The sequence below is a fragment of the Rutidosis leptorrhynchoides genome, chromosome 4 (genome assembly GCF_046630445.1).
Source record: "Rutidosis leptorrhynchoides isolate AG116_Rl617_1_P2 chromosome 4, CSIRO_AGI_Rlap_v1, whole genome shotgun sequence".
In the NCBI taxonomy this organism is placed as follows: Eukaryota; Viridiplantae; Streptophyta; class Magnoliopsida; order Asterales; family Asteraceae; genus Rutidosis; species Rutidosis leptorrhynchoides.
In genome coordinates, this window is record NC_092336.1 from 254934921 (window position 1) to 254951250 (window position 16330).

Below are 16330 nucleotides of genomic sequence, written 5' to 3' on the forward strand. Positions count from 1 at the left end.
TCAGCTTAACTAGGACTTAAACATCGTAGATGTAGTCCCAAGAAGGATTTTCTATAAAGTATTCCTTTCTCTATTAAATACAATGGTGCTTTCATTTTTATTTTCGTGCTTCTACCGCATCTTCTGGTAATGAACGAGTATTTAAAAAAAATCCTCTATCAGTGTCATCCAACTTGGCTCGTCTTCTTCAACCGTTGCTGACATAGAATAGGTATCGATTGATTTTACTTTAACCTCTGCAACCCAAATTTATTTTTTTAAATGACTAAATGTCAACGCGGCCAGTTTACTTAACGCATCTACCTTTTATTTAGCGTCCTTGACACTTGTGTTATCTGGAAGATGTCGAAGTCGACCGCAAGTTCTTGTACTAGTTTTAGATATTGTTGCATCGGTTCATCGTGTGCTTCAAATATCTCATTGAACTGATTTGCGACTACCTATGAATCAGCATAAACTGACAGTTCTCGTACTTCCGGATATTTTGCTACTCGCATGCCAGATAACATTGCTTCATATTCAGCTTCATTATTTGTTACGGGAAAACTAAAGCGAAAACGAATGTATATTCTTCTACTTCCGGACTTACAAGACCTATTCTGGCACCTGCACCTTCCATGTCACATGCTCCATCAGTGTGCATTTGCCATAACTGCTTGCTCAGAGGGAAGTGCAACTACTTTCGTTTCATGTGAAATTTCAAGCTCACCAGCTATTTCAACCAAGTAATCAACTAGTACTTGCCCTTTGACTATACTTCTAGGGGAGAAACTTAATTGATGCTTAACTAATTCAATAGTTCACTTGGCCATCCGACCAGAGTTTTCTGGTTTGTACAAGACCTGCTTAATCATTGATAGCAAAAGTACATTTAACTTTCCGCAAAATATTTGCGAATTATGAGAGGCTTTTTTAAGTTTTGCCATTTGGCATACCTGCTTAATTGGTTGATCTGTTAAGATGATAACTGGATGCGCTTGAAAATACCTCGTAAGCGTCTGGCCGTATGCACTAAAGCATATACCAGTTCTTTAATTGCAGGTAATTCAACTCACTGCCCGTTAAGGCTTTGCTAACAAAATATACAGGCATTTGCACCTATATCGCATATCACAATTTATGAACATGATAATTTAAGAATTACTTTTGAAATTAATTACTTAATTATCAGAAGAACGAGCGTAACTGTCCTCGATTTGCAATTAAGACTGAACTTATTGCTTCCTTTGATGCGACTAGGTAAAATATCAATGTTTCCCCCGCGATTGGCGCAATCATCGTTGGTAATTCTTTTAATAGCTTTCTCATTTCCTGAAAGGCACTTTAAGCTTCTTCAGTCCAATTGAAATATGTTTTCTTTAAATAATTTTTAACGTTCCGAAGAATGGCAATGAACGTTCCGCGGACTTGAATAAGAATCTTATTAGTGCGCTAGTTTTCATGTCAAACTTTTTACCTCCTTTTTACTCTTTGGTGAGGGCATACTTTCGATTGCCTCTATCTTCTTTGGGTTTGCGCGTATGCCTCGCTCTGTGATAATATGACCCAAAAATTTGCCTTCCTCTTCCTCGAAAATGCACTTTGATGGGTTTAACTTCATGTTTATTTTTAATAGAGACGCAAATGTCTCGAAGACATCATTTAACAACTCCTACTACGTGCTACCTTTGATAACCAAATCATCCACATATGCTTACAAATTTCTGCCTATTTGGCTTTTGAAAGCTTCGTCTATGATCCGTTGATACGTAGCACCGACATTTTTTAACCCCAAAGGCATTTTTGTGTAAAAATAAATGCCGTGACTTGTGAGAAAGGTTGTTTTATCTTCATCCATGACTGCCATTTGTAACTGATGGTATCCTTTATATGCGTCTAAGAAGCATTTATATCGAAAACCCGCTAATAACTCGACTTTCCAATTGATTTATGCAGTGGATAATTATCTTTTGTACATTCCTTGTTGATCTCCGTGAAATCTATGCACATTCGCCAAGATCCATCTGGAGTTTTAAGTAACACTGGGTTTACGACCCAGGTTTGATATCGGACTTCCCTTAGGATGTTTTCTTTTACCAGCTTATCAACTTTTGCCTTCAGCCATTCACTTCTTTCAAGTGCCATACCCCTTTTCTTTTGTCGCACTGGTGTGAGGCCATTGAGCTTGTGCTCTGCAATTTCTCTTGGTACCCCAGTCATATTTGCTTCTATCCATGCGAATACGTCCGTGTTGGATGCCAGTATAGAAGTTTAAATTTTGTTTCATCAGATAAATCGCTACCGACTTTAATTTTCTGATCAGGGTATCGCAGATTAGCTATGATCATATAACTACGCAATTGTTCTTCGTCACTGGTCTGGTCATATGCTTGTTCTACTGCTGAGAAGGTTGCATCTTATTTTTTTGATCTTGTAGCTGCGATACCCAACAGTGTTGAGAAATTTACAAGACCATGAACTTTAGAAGGGATTGCGCCTAACTTTTGAAAAGTTGTGCGACCCAATAATGCGTTATATCGGGAGTATGATCGTACCACGGCGAACTCGACCATAGTGCTTCTGACCATATATTTGTTATCGTCATCCACCAATTCTAACTCTAGCTCACTGACCCCATTTGGCCATACGGATTCACCAGAGAATCCAGATAACGTGGTGGTAGGTGCAATTAGTTGTAAACGTATGGATCCAGGTAATAATCCAAAGAAATGTTCGTACATGATGTCGACACTGCATCCAGTGTCGACATGCAGACGTTTTATTGTGTATCCGCAACTTTTGATGCACCCCCTAAATTGTAATTGGTACGTCAGAGGGTTCTTGCGTAGTTTTCGCGAATAGAATATGAATGTTTTCCCATTATTATAGTACTTCTGCTTTTCGGCGCTGGTTTGTTCTTCCACCAATTACCATGTTAATAACTTTTTCAATATATTTACCTTTTGGCTCATTTTTCTTTTGCCGAGGGTATTCTTTCTTTGGCTTATCGCCTGCCGGTTTGGCTGCTTTCTTCCGATGTTGCAGTCTTCCTTTTTTAAGTTCTACCACTACTCTTTCAATTATTTTCCGACATTGATTAGTTTCATGATCATCATGGAAATCACAAAATTTTCTTTTATCCTTTCTTGCGTATTCAGGAAGAGGTACCGGAGCATTAAAATTTTTATATACCGGCTCCATTGATAGTATTTCTTTCGGTGTTTTTGTAAGATCTTTGATAAGCGCGTAGTTATCAACGTAATTACTTCTATTCTTATAACTACCTCCTCCTCTATTGTACTTGTGGTAGTTGTTATTGTTGCAGTTACCACCTCGCGATGAACCACTGTTGTTATATCTTTTTTCGGATCCTGATGACCATCCTTGATCTCGATGATGATCATCATCATTATTTTTATACGGATAATTATTTCCACAGTTTTGTGTTACATATTCTTGAGATCGCATGTGATCATGCACTTCTTTTACTGCTTCCTCAAAAATTTGTGGAACTCGTCTGCGCAATCGTTGCCATAAAGACATATGTCTTTCGGTGTCAATACAATGTATAAAGCCTGCCAATTTTTGAATTGTTGCAACCTCTTTATTATATCCGTCAATAATTTTGACCAAGGACTCCTTGGGCCTTTGCTTGATATCGTGACATTCCACATGCGTTCTTTTGTGAGCTTGTAAGTTGTGAACATTTAACAAGAAACGAGATCTTAAATCCACAAAACTTGTGATGCTTTGACATGGTAAATTATTGAACCCCTCACGTGTGACTCCCTGCAACACGATTGGAAGCATATGACATGCTACCAAATCACCCCAGTTGTGCATTCTGGCCACCTTCAAATCTCTGCAAAAAATCATCTGGATCTGATAATCCGTCATAACTTCCTAGTGTTAATGGAAAGAAAGTGCCACTAGGAAAGGATGGTTTGCAATGTGCGGTACAAACTTCTCCGTGGTATGAGCTAATTCCATAGATTTTTTCACTTTTTGCCCTTGCATTATTGCGAACCAATTTTCCATGAACTCTTGAACCTTTGCTGGCTCGTTAAAAGCTGGAGCCATGTGTGGTGCATCCACTTGCTATAATTGAGATATTAGATTGTTCGTGCTGTTGGGTTCTAATGGATTGTATGGCAATTTTTCCTGGGCCTACTGTGTTTTCTGCACACTATTAACGGTTGGTTGCGGAGATGCTTAAGTTACCGTTGGCTGTTGTAGAGTCACCGTTATGAACGAACCATCTAGGTTTTTCAGTCCCATCTTTCTTATTTCTTCCTGAGCGCTTGCGTGGGGTAACCTTTTGAACCGAAGTTTTTATAGTCGTGAGGATCGGCATAGTTCCTATGTAAGTACTTTGGACTTGATAGCGAGGAGGAACAGTTTATGTCGGTGATTCAAAGCTTAAGCTTGTTGGCCTCACATCAGTAAACGATATGAAGCTATATTCACTTTGAGTAACCTCATGCAATATTTTTTCGAAACGATAGTCCCGATAACTTTGCATTCCACTTGCATTAGATGATTCAGTCAATATTTGCTGAGTATTAACTGACGCAGATACAATCGTAGTACTTGCTGGAGGCTTCGTCATACCCTTACCCTGTGCAGCCAGTGTTTGTGGGGTTTTTGATGTGATTACCGGCGTGTGAAATCCTAAATGTGTTGAGACGACACCCCATATTTCACGAGCTGCAAAACATGGAGCAGGCGATTCAGTTTAACCGTGCTATTCGTACATGTTATGCATATGATTTATGCACTTAATATTTTATCTTTGAGGTCATGAACTTTTGTAAACTGTGGACTTAGACGTTTCTTTTATTTCAATTTGGTTGTAATAATTGGATATGAATGTTTGTTTAGTCTGATAATTACTTAATGTTTGATTTATTTGTAAAATAATGAACTGAGTCCTAGAGGGAGTTTGTTAGTGCATAAATGTTAGTTCCAAGTTCATTATAAAGCATTCGTAGAGGTTGAATGCGGTGGGTAATAGAATAAGTGTTCGTATGCAAGTTCATGTTCATTTACTCACTATTGATGAAACCGCACGGATGCGCATCCGTACGGGTACAGAGTGCAATCGCACGGTTGTGAGTGCACACTATATTTATAGTTGATTTCGGGTTCATTGTTAGGGTTCCGAATTCCAAACAACCCTTAGCTGTGTGTTCGATATACAGATGTTCTAGCACTGAGTTATTACGATCTTTAACTTCTACAAGTCTAATAACATCATAAGATCATTGTTTGTTAAGTGTTTTCGATACAAAACTCAATATCGGGTAATTCCGCACTCGATATTGAATATTAGATCGATTCATACCGTTTAATCATTCCTACAAGGATTTTAATACTGATGTAGCGCTGATATGCAGTTTAAGAAGATGGATAGTTTAATCACGATAGAGAGTGGTGTTACAAGCTTGAACTCCCTCTTGACTCTTACATACAACAAGTCAGAGTGGCCAATGACAAGAGAAAAGGAACATATACTTTAACGTTAAACATGGACTTGTAACTCAAGGAAAAAACTAACACGTACATTAGAAGCAATCGGAATTGAAATAACAGTAGAATCCAAGAAGGAATATGATTTGCTTAGAAACCACCTCTTTTGATATATATGAAATCTGCTTTCCATGGATATATACAATATACTACTACATCATAACAATATTTGAAAACAGCCTTTAGACCTCTTTCGATATTGTTGTCTAAAGAAGCCCCGTACTAAAAACAGTACTAGACCAGAACACCATATTCCATAAATACTATGTGCAAGATGCCCATTTCCGTAAATAATATATGCATCTTCCCATTCCATTTCCGTAACGACTCAATCAAGATACAAGAGTACCGAGTCGTCAACGTAGAAAACACCAAACTTAACACCCCATTTGACAAACGTATTCCACGAGGCCAACCTCATCCTCAATTCCTTTTAGTAGGAGTGGATGGTTCCATACTTACGCATGCCACTAATAAAATCATCCTAACTCTATATTTGAACAAGCTGTTCATTCGGATTAACCAACTTACCAATCGGATTGGACTTTTTGGATTTTATTTACTTTTATATTGCTTTTATATATTAAATTAAAGATTGGAAAATAATGACGATGATAGCCATCAATTGAGAACGAATATTTTATTAATAAAAGACATAGATATCATATCAAGTGGACTAAAAAGCCAGCAGACAAATCAAGACTCGTTTGACATGTATTTGACCTTTATCCGGTTCTTGTAGAATTACCCAAAGACCCCTCAACTTTAAACATCCGTCTAACGAAGGACAATACAAACATATTGTTACAAATGCAGTAGTATTCTGTCATTCATTGAGGTATTTAGGTTACAATAACTGTTTACTACTCCTTCCGTTCCCAATCAGATAGAGTTTTTCTTTTTATATGTTTCAAATTAATAGTTCACTTTCATAAATAAATTAGAATAATTGGTTAAAATACTTTTATCTTCTTACTTTATTTAAATAAGATAAAAATATAGGTAAAAATTAAGGGGTAAAACTAGAAAGTAGACAAAAAAGTAATGTGTCAGTTACTTTTTCTTAAACTCTGTGTTTTTTATTTGGGGAATATTAAATTGGTACGGAGGAAGTAATATTTTATATTATTGTATTATTAATAGTGATATTAATAAATGATAAATGATTATAAGTTTATAACTATATGTAAAACACTAGGTTGTTTAACAAAATATTTGTACGTCGATTCATAGTTTTCATAACATGTGAATTCGATTTAAATTTGATTAAATAGAAAGAGTAATATTCATTTGAGTCCATAAATTAAGTTGAGATTCAAGGGACCAATGAGAGCGCGACACGTGTCGCGAAAATCAATCAAAATTATTTTTTTTAAAAAAAATTTTAAATTTTTTTTCGAAATTTAAAAAAAAAAAAAAAATTTTTAAATTTTTTTTTTTTACAATCACATGTGATTTACCTGCACAATCACATGTGATTAAATTGTACAATCACATGTGATTGGATTTGCCATGCATAATCACATGTGATTGGGTTTACAATCACATGGGATTGGGTTTACAATCACATGTGATTAACATGCATAATCACATATGATTTTTAAAAAAAAAAGTTTCGGAAAAAAAATTTGAAAAAAAAAATTTTCGAAAAAAAAATTTAAAAAAAAAAACTTTCGAATTTTTTTTTTTTCAATCACATGTGATTTTCGCGCCACATGTCGCGTTCTCATTGGTCCCTTTGTTTTCAAGCAAATTTATGGATGCAAGTGATTACAACCCTAAATAGAAAAATAAAAAACAAAAATGTGATCAAATTTATGTTCTAAATATAAAAAACAAATGAACTACAGGTGATATTTTTATTATGAACTACAGGTGATTCAAATCCAAATCAAGGACAATCTTTAACAGAAAAGGTACAGGGATCGCTGGTAATTTTTTATATAAATTACAAGGACCATTCGTGATATTCTTAATTCTCATGTGCAGAAGACCCATTGCAACTACACTCCTAGAGTATCAAACTATGAAAAGAACACAATGGTTGGACAAGTACAGTATGAATCTTGATTAGTATGTACTTAAGAATTTATGTATTTTCCTTCCAATTGATGAAAGATTCTTGTCAATGGCATCTGATGCTAGTGTGAACTATACGTAGTGGTTTAGGTCAATTATTCCAACCTCCCTCCACCATTCAAATCTAACCAACCCCAATTCAACAAAACTTTCGAAGTTTCCATTTTTCCACATTTTTTCTTCAATTCATCACATACCCACTTCATGAATCCCATTTTTACATCAATCCCACAAATCTTTTTTCCAATTTAATCATGGGTTTTAAAAAATATTTACAAAATCTTCACTTAATAACCACAATCTTTCTTCTTCTTCTTCAGTATCTTCCTCCAATTTTCACAAAAACAACAAACACCAGCAGGCTCAATCAAGGTCAGCTCCTTACAGATGGTCAAACCCTTATTTCCCCACAACAAATTTTTGAACTTGGTTTCTTTAGTCCAGGTAATTCAAATCTTAGATATGTTGGAATTTGGTATTTTGGTATTCAAAACAGAACAGTAGCATGGGTAGCTAACAGAGATAATCCACTTCCAACAAATTCCGGAAATTTCGGTATTGGAACCAATGGGAGTTTAGTTATTTCAGATAGAAATGGTGTTGTTTACTGGTCAAGTAATATATCTTCTATTTCAAGTAATCGGAACTTAACAGTAATGCTTATGGACACTGGGAATTTAGTACTTTCAACCATTGAAAACATTGGTGATGATTCAAATGCTATTTGGAGAAGCTGTGATCATCCAACTGATACTTACTTACCGAATTTACGAATTTATATGAATATAACGACTGGGAGTGATATACGTAAGTTTGTATCGTGGAATAGCCCGAATGATCCTTCGAAAGGGGACTATTCGATGGGGGTTGATCCACGTGGCGCGCCACAAGTGGTAGTTTGGGATGATCATAATAATCGACGATTATGGAGAACGGGTCATTATGATAATCAGATATTTATTGGTGTTCCACAAATGAGAAGTTTGTTTAATTTCGGGTTTAGATTGGTAACTGTTAATAGTGAAATAATGTATTTCATTTTCAATAATCAAAATACTTCTCTTTTGATGAGATTTGTGATACAATGGAATGGAGTTGTGCAGCAGTTAACTTGGGACAATGGAATTGGTCGTTGGAATACGTTATTTTCGCAGCCTTCGATTGGTTGCGAAGTGTATAATCGGTGTGGGGATTTTGGAGTTTGTCGAAGTGAAAATGGGCCGAATATTTGTAGTTGTATGGAAGGGTTTGATCCGAGATATATAAACGGGTCGAATTCAGGGAATTGGTCTGGTGGGTGTGTTAGGAGGAGTAATTTGGAGTGTGATTCGAATGGTACAACGAGTGATGGATTTGTGAAATTAACGGGCGTTAAATTACCTGATTTTGCTGATGGGTTGGCTGGTGATTGTGAAAACGGATGTTTGAGGAATTGTTCGTGTAATGCTTATGCGAATGTTACGGGGGTTGGATGTTTGATTTGGGGTGGGAATTTGGTTGATGTTGAGCAATTTGAACAAGGAGGTGAAACACTCTTTATTCGTGTATCAAGATACGATTTGGGTTGGTTTTTATGTTTTTAGCAAATTTGTTTTCTTGATGTTTGTTTTGTAATGCTATGATATGTACTAATTTGAATGTGGTTTGGTTTCAGGAGGTAGGAAAAAGTCATCCAAGATTGTAGTCATTGCAATATCAGCAACCGGTGCAGTTGTTCTTGTTGCAATCGCTATGTTCCTTTGCGTGTACCGCAACAAAGTTAAAGGTAAACTCTTCTTATTGAATTCACAATAATATCTTATATTGTCTTATAAAGTATTAATTCCACTGCATATGATGTAGGGTCAATGGTACAATATGGTTAAAATGGGTTGCCTTTATGGTTATTTTGAGGCAGATTTATATTAACTGACCCGAATACAACCTTATTTCGTAAACGAGTCAGGATTCTCAAAAGGGTAAGGATTTAAAATCTTAACCCTTATGTTACTAACACGGATAAGGCCTGCATAACCCGTTTAGAGCACACGGATAAGACCATCGGCGTCAGCGTCAAATTTCGGCGACGTCCGAATCTGACGGTCGTCCGACTCCGGGCCGGCGTCGGGAAGCCAAAGTCAGAAATCCGATTTTGGGTTTGGAAAGTTTTAACCGTTATATATTGAAAAATATATTCGTTAAATGCTAACGACAACCCTTAGGGTTGTCGTTAAGGTGCATAAAAGACTTGTACATTTCAATAACCGCCACATTAAAGTCAAATGTAACCGTCGTGTACAAGTTACTCATGTATCTTAACGACAGCCCTTAAGGCTGTCGCTACCATTTTAAATAAAATAAAATAGAAGTATAAAAAACCAGTAAAATAATAATTAGACACCAAGGGGGACACTGAGTTAGACACTGAACCACTCCTCTACTTTTCCACTCAAAGTCTCCCTTGACTTTGACGGGACACCGAATTAGATCATCACGACTCCCGATGCTCTTAATATAATGTGTCAAAAAGATTGGATGTTGGTTCTAGGTCAAAGTATATCAAAAAATCTAATTCGAACTTAATCAGATTCACCCGTCAACCCATTTTTTGCAGTTTTGACTAATATTAGCTATCCAGATTATCTTCTTTTTATCAGCTTCTGAATTTCGTGATATACCCTATGATCTACAGAGTGTCGAAATCCATGTGGGAAAGCAAAGAAAAAACCGTTTTTAGTCTTGGAGGCATCAAATGGGCAAGATATTTCAGTGGAAGAATCGGAACAATTTGAACTCGAAAAAGAATATGACGGTCCCCCATTGCCTATATTCAGCTCGAGCACATTAGAACTTGCCACAGACGTTTTTGCAAACAAGAACAAGCTCGGCCAAGGTGGTTTTGGACCAGTTCACAAGGTTCGTTCTTCATATTGAAAATATATTTAAAAACTTATTCATAATCTGGGCATTATTTGGATTTCTATCTTGGAACTTATCTTATTAGTGCGAGCTATATCTGTAATAATCAGTTAAGGTAAACAGTTCTTAATTGTGGGCCCATTTGTATTTTTTCTTATTAAGTCGTGTTTTCTGAATTTATATAAGATGTCTACAGGGAATAAGTAATAGATAAATGATTATTGTTTGTTTTATTGCTGAATAACCATCTGAATGATTAAAATTACCAAATTAACCTCTATATTGGGTAGTTATAAAAGCAGTTACTAATAAATTATAAAAAGTTGTGACTAAAAGCAGTTACTATAATGTTGATTTTCAGGGGGTCCTACCCAGTGGGCAAGAGATTGCAGTAAAACGGTTGTCAAAATCATCTGGGCAAGGATTAGTTGAATTTAGGAACGAGATGATTCTGATTGCAAAATTGCAGCACCGAAATCTAGTTAGATTATTGGGATATTGCATTGAAGGCGAAGAAAGAATGCTTGTTTATGAATACATGCCTAATAAGAGCCTTGATTCGTTTCTTTTTGGTACGTTTCTTTCACCATTTTTGGTACAAATTAGTACTTTGATGAAAGTTTCTGACTTTTTCGAATTTTGATTTTGAAATGTTGTCATGTGTGTAACAAAAGATCCGACAAAGAAAGGGGAGCTAAATTGGAAAACACGATTCATGATCATTGAAGGGATTGCAAGAGGTTTACTTTATCTCCATCGGGATTCAAGGCTTCGAATCATACATCGGGATTTAAAAGTTGGCAATATTTTGCTTGATGAAGAGATGAACCCGAAGATTTCAGATTTTGGGATGGCTAGAATTTTTGGAGGAAACCAAAATGAAGCGAATACAAATCGAGTTGTTGGAACATAGTGAGTAATTCGGTATTACATATATTTTTTTAGGAATTTGCTAACGACGACCCTAAGGGCTGTCGTTAAGATGCATAAATAACTTGAACATGGCAGTTTTTGAATTGTACAAGCTTTTAATGCACCTTAACGACATCCCTTATGGATGTCGTTAGTTTTTTCCATTTATGGTTTATATGAATGGTGGAAAAGTATAAATGGGAGGGTCAGGTAATAGAATTTTGTATATTTTGGTACGGGTCGGATTAAATTGACCCGGAACACCTTATTTCCATATATGAAAAAAATTAAATAAATTGTTTATTAAAAATTGACTTTTTGAACAGTTAATTATGCAAAAAGAAAGATTTAGGTTTTTTTTTTGAACCCATTGGGCAGCTCTCAAGTTGACCCATTTGATCCGTCTGACCCATTTTACTAGTTTCATCGAAAGTTGCAATTTTTATTCAACCCATTAAGGATAAACATAGCCTGAATATATTGGTTGAAACTTGAAACCGCCACTATTTTTTTCTTTTTGTCGATTTTAGATGAATGAACCATAATTGAGTGTTTCAATTCTTGCAGTGGTTATATGTCACCTGAGTATGCAATGGAAGGTCTATTTTCGGTGAAATCTGATGTTTATAGCTTTGGCGTTTTGCTTTTAGAAATCATTAGCGGCCAAAGGAATAATAGTTTCCGGACCCCTGATTCCACAAACCTAATTCGACACGTAAGTCTGATCTTGCCATCCTCATATAAGGACTCAAGATTTTCATTTTTTTTCTCTACCGGGTCAAATATGCAAAACAAAATAGAAAACAAGAGTCAAAATGAAACGGGTCAACATTTTGAAAGTCACCTACTTTAAGTATCATATCATATATCATATTATCATATAACTATTATAACAACATATCTTTTACGGATAGACAAGTTTTTGTCACTGGAGCACGTTCTAATATGTGATACGTTACATGCCCACCCATTTTGACACCTCTACAATATGAAGTATGAATTAATATTGCAAAGTTGACATTTGTGACACTTTAATTCAGGCATGGAAGCTATGGAAGGAGGGGAAGCCCGAAGAACTGATTGATGTGTCGATTGTAGATTCGTGTAACAGAACTGAAGCACTTCAATGCATTCATGTTGCATTGTTATGTATACAATCATCAGCGGTTCAAAGACCAACTATGTCATCAGTCGTATTCATGTTAGAAGGCGAAAGCACGAGCCTTCCTCAACCAAGTGAAAACGATTTCACATCATTAGGTTCGGTAGAAATGGATTTGATCGTTGAAGGTCGAGAAATAAACATGTCATCGAATGATGTTTCAATTACAGAAGTTGCTGGAAGGTAATGAACTGAACAATGAAATGAATCAAACTTGTGAAGTCATTCGGATGATCGCTTGTTGTACATATATAAGATTTGTAATTAGATTGTTTGGTATATTGACCAGGAAGTTAGCGTGATTAGGTTTAGCGGAATGATTCAAATTCAAACCTTGTGTTATATTTGGATAATGATGTGCATATTTACTCCTTAAGATGTATGTTGATCAATTTGTTTAATAACAACAAAGAAACTTTACGAAAAATGATTATACTGTTACAAATTTCAACCATTCACAGTTTTGTATTCGTGTGAAACATGTACTTATACAATCAATTAGAACTCGAGTAGTCTTCTTGCACTTAGTAACAATAAAATCACTTGCAGCTTTTGGATGTTGTTGCCCAAAAAGACTTTTGTTGAATATTTCTCACAAAAGCATACTAAAATTTAGAATATAAACTCATATACGGAGTAGCATCTATTTTATTAGAAAAATTGGTAAAAATGACCCTAAAACGCAAACTATTTAACGATTTGTCCATAAATTTTCGTAATTGCCTTTTTGCCTCCTGTCCACGCACGGTGCGTGCAGGTCCTTGTGTGGTGTATGTTCCCGATCATTTATGGGAATCATTTGTTTTACAAGCAACACACACCGTGCGTGTCGCTCTTTTAAAAGCGCACCCAGGTCTGTTTTTGAACGCATGACGCATATAAGCGCACAAAAATCCACAAACACACACCAAACGTATGATTCTACAAATTTCATGTGATTCTTAAATTTTTCAATGCTCGATTACTTGATTTCGTAATAACTTCAACCTACAAGTATTTGAAAACCAGTTTACACATATACAACAGACAACTCGCATGGTGCGTGTTGCGTGATGCTTAGTGTGTGTGGCGCAATGCTTGATGCTCTTTGAGCAGTTTGTTTTGTTTGATGTTCTTCTTTGTTCCTTTCCAGGATATACGATATATACCGGCCGAGCTTACAATGATGAATAGTCTCATCAAAGTTAGAACCATGGCGACACGGTGGACCGCGACACGACGGGCCATTTTTGTTTGGACAATTTTTTGCTCATGGTTAGATATCCGGTGTACAGACAATAACTCGGCCTACGTACACCTTATGCTTCGGAAGAAGAAGAGTATACGGCCATCTAGGATCAACATCCAAGATGAACAGGATGATCTTTAGTTTGCGTTGTCCCGTTCGTTAACCGTGAGATTCGGACGACGAGAGTTTTTTTTTATGACTGATTTTAGATTCAGTCCGGATACCGACATGGATCATTAGGTTCCTGAGAGGGTTAGGAACACAACGCCTCCCATTAGAGATCGGTGTTTCCCTGATCATCTTGACCATGACAGATTGACCCTAAAGAGCTATCCAGACCCGTTTTGATGATACGACGCTAGAGACCAATGATGAGGATCGCATTAGGCTAGCTATTTTTTTGATCATGGAGATGGGGATTACGAGTATGCAGTCACATTACACACTTCAGAACACGTATCTACATTTCATCGAGGTTTTAGATGGTTTAGCATAATATCCTTTAGGTTCTCTTATCAGGAATTTTACGTACAAAGAGATACTGGACCCTTTTAAGCGCCGTGAGACTGACAGACATAGTTTCAACAAGTGTGTTCTCGTACCAGGGTTTAAATACACACTTATTGGTTTCGTTTGGGCATTTAAGGTATAGATTACTTGTTTTATATTAATTTCAAGTTAATTTAAACTTAACAAACGTATATTATTTAAACTAATTATTAACCTTTAGAATTGCAGATTTGGATTTGGGAGATATTCTAGAGGCAAGTACGCCCTCATGGCAGGAAGGCAGTGTCGCATGAAGGCTACATTTAAGTAGCGTGTGGCACTCCTCGTCTTGATTAGTAACATAATTGTTATATTTTTTTCGTTTGTTAGTTTTTTTAAACCTATTTTTTAGATGCTGAATCAGGCTCGTGTTGATAGGGCTGACAGACTCCCTAGGATGTTGGAGCCTATGGCGGCAGAGGCAGCGTTCAATTGGTGGGTGGCTTCTTCCCTTTTTTGTCGGCGATTTAGTTGCTGGTAGTCAGTCACAGTCACATGCAGTAGGTCTCCATCACCACCACCACACCGATCACCATCACCACTACCACTACCACCATCACCACCACTAAACCAATCACCACCATATACGTCTAACACACATTGTGACTATGGAGACATATTGATTGATATGACGCGGCGGGTCGACGAGATTGATCGATGTATTGCCATGCTACTCGCTGAGAAGGAGCAACGAAATGTAATTTAGTTAATTTATTTTAATAAATTTATTATAATATTTATATATTTATTATGTGTTAAACAATGTTCTTACACGGGGATTTGACGAGGAGATTTATATGGCGTATCCTGAGAATACAACTAAGTCTTGGTTTAGAGATGATAAGTTGGAACCTAAATTAAAGATTTTATGATCGAACAAGTAAAGTAACAACTGGAAAGATTCTTAGTTGAGGTTATTTCAAAGATCCAAATTGCTTCAGTATGAGAAGGGAATACGAAGTCGATTACTTCAAAGTTCAAACATTTAGTTGATTTTACAAAATTGCCGTATTTTGAGATGATGCAGCTCGCACGTTTGAAGTTGCTGTATTGTAATACAGAAGGCTGGGATGAATAGAAGCAATACCGAATTAAAAGTGAGTTTAAGAAGGGTCGGTCCTTATTGCGACCACAATTTTCGAAGATCGATAGCGAACTGATGAGAATGGGAAAGAAGTGAAGGCTGTGAAGTAAACACCGGCAAGAACAATGAAGTTTGTTCCAGTTTGTAAAATGCATCAAAACTTCAGAAAGGAATTCAAGTGGTGGTATTATGACAATCGTAGTGAAGAGTCAATGATCATGTTGGTGTCAAAGGGGGATCTGAATCAAATTCGGATTGTTGATCCACGTTGGATAAGGAACCTTTGCAAGGAAGATATCATGGTTCTGAGAAAGCAACCTATCTTTCATGAGCATTACAATATGGAACAAGTGTTGCAGTCTAATCGAGCTGTCCGTACTTGTTATGCATACGATCTTTGTACTTAAACAATTTTTTTTTAATATTATGAACTATTTTGTTTCTGTAATGAACTTGGTCTCAAGGGGAGTTTGTTAGTGCGTAATATGTAAGTCATTAGTTCATTTTGCGTAATATATAAGTCCCTATTTCATTTTTGGGTAATAAGACTGTGTGAACAATGTGAATGCTTTGATGTTTGGTTATATTTTTTTTTTTTTTTTTTTTGTGAACGGTGATATTGACATCAAATGCTCTCATTTGTCACCCACACGCGTTAGGAGGAAACCCAATTCGCGACGATGTTGACAGTACCATCGAAGGTTGGAAAACCCCCTCAGAGACCTTCCCAAATCGCATTGATGTTGGCAGTACCATCAAAGGTTGGAAACTCCCCCTTGGAGTGAGAATCGAACCTGGGTTGGTAGTTTCCAAAGTTGGATCCCACCCCATACCACTCAAGCCAAGCTTCGGTGATTTTGATGTTTGGTTATTGTGTATAATATTTATTATATTGTCGAGTAACCAAATA

General features: G+C 36.4%; 1 protein-coding gene across 1 annotated transcript; it reads left to right on the forward strand.

Annotated features, from left to right (window-relative positions):
* The first annotated feature begins 7550 nt into the window (after positions 1-7550).
* Positions 7551-12958, forward strand: LOC139843479 (G-type lectin S-receptor-like serine/threonine-protein kinase B120). The gene is made up of 7 exons (XM_071833563.1): positions 7551-9150; positions 9242-9352; positions 10259-10482; positions 10847-11057; positions 11160-11397; positions 11965-12112; positions 12438-12958. The coding sequence occupies exons 1-7, from the start codon at positions 7842-7844 to the stop codon at positions 12744-12746; spliced, it is 2550 nt and encodes an 849-aa protein (XP_071689664.1). The 5' UTR covers positions 7551-7841; the 3' UTR covers positions 12747-12958.
* Positions 12959-16330: the final 3372 nt, after the last annotated feature.

Excerpts from the sequence above, each read along its gene's own strand:
- LOC139843479 (XM_071833563.1), top strand. The coding sequence starts at position 7,842 with ATGGGTTTTAAAAAATATTTACAAAATCTTCACTTAATAACCACAATC. Across the intron at positions 10,483-10,846 it reads GTTTTGGACCAGTTCACAAG|GGGGTCCTACCCAGTGGGCA; the intron begins GTTCGTTCTTCA and ends GTTGATTTTCAG. Across the intron at positions 12,113-12,437 it reads CCACAAACCTAATTCGACAC|GCATGGAAGCTATGGAAGGA; the intron begins GTAAGTCTGATC and ends ACTTTAATTCAG.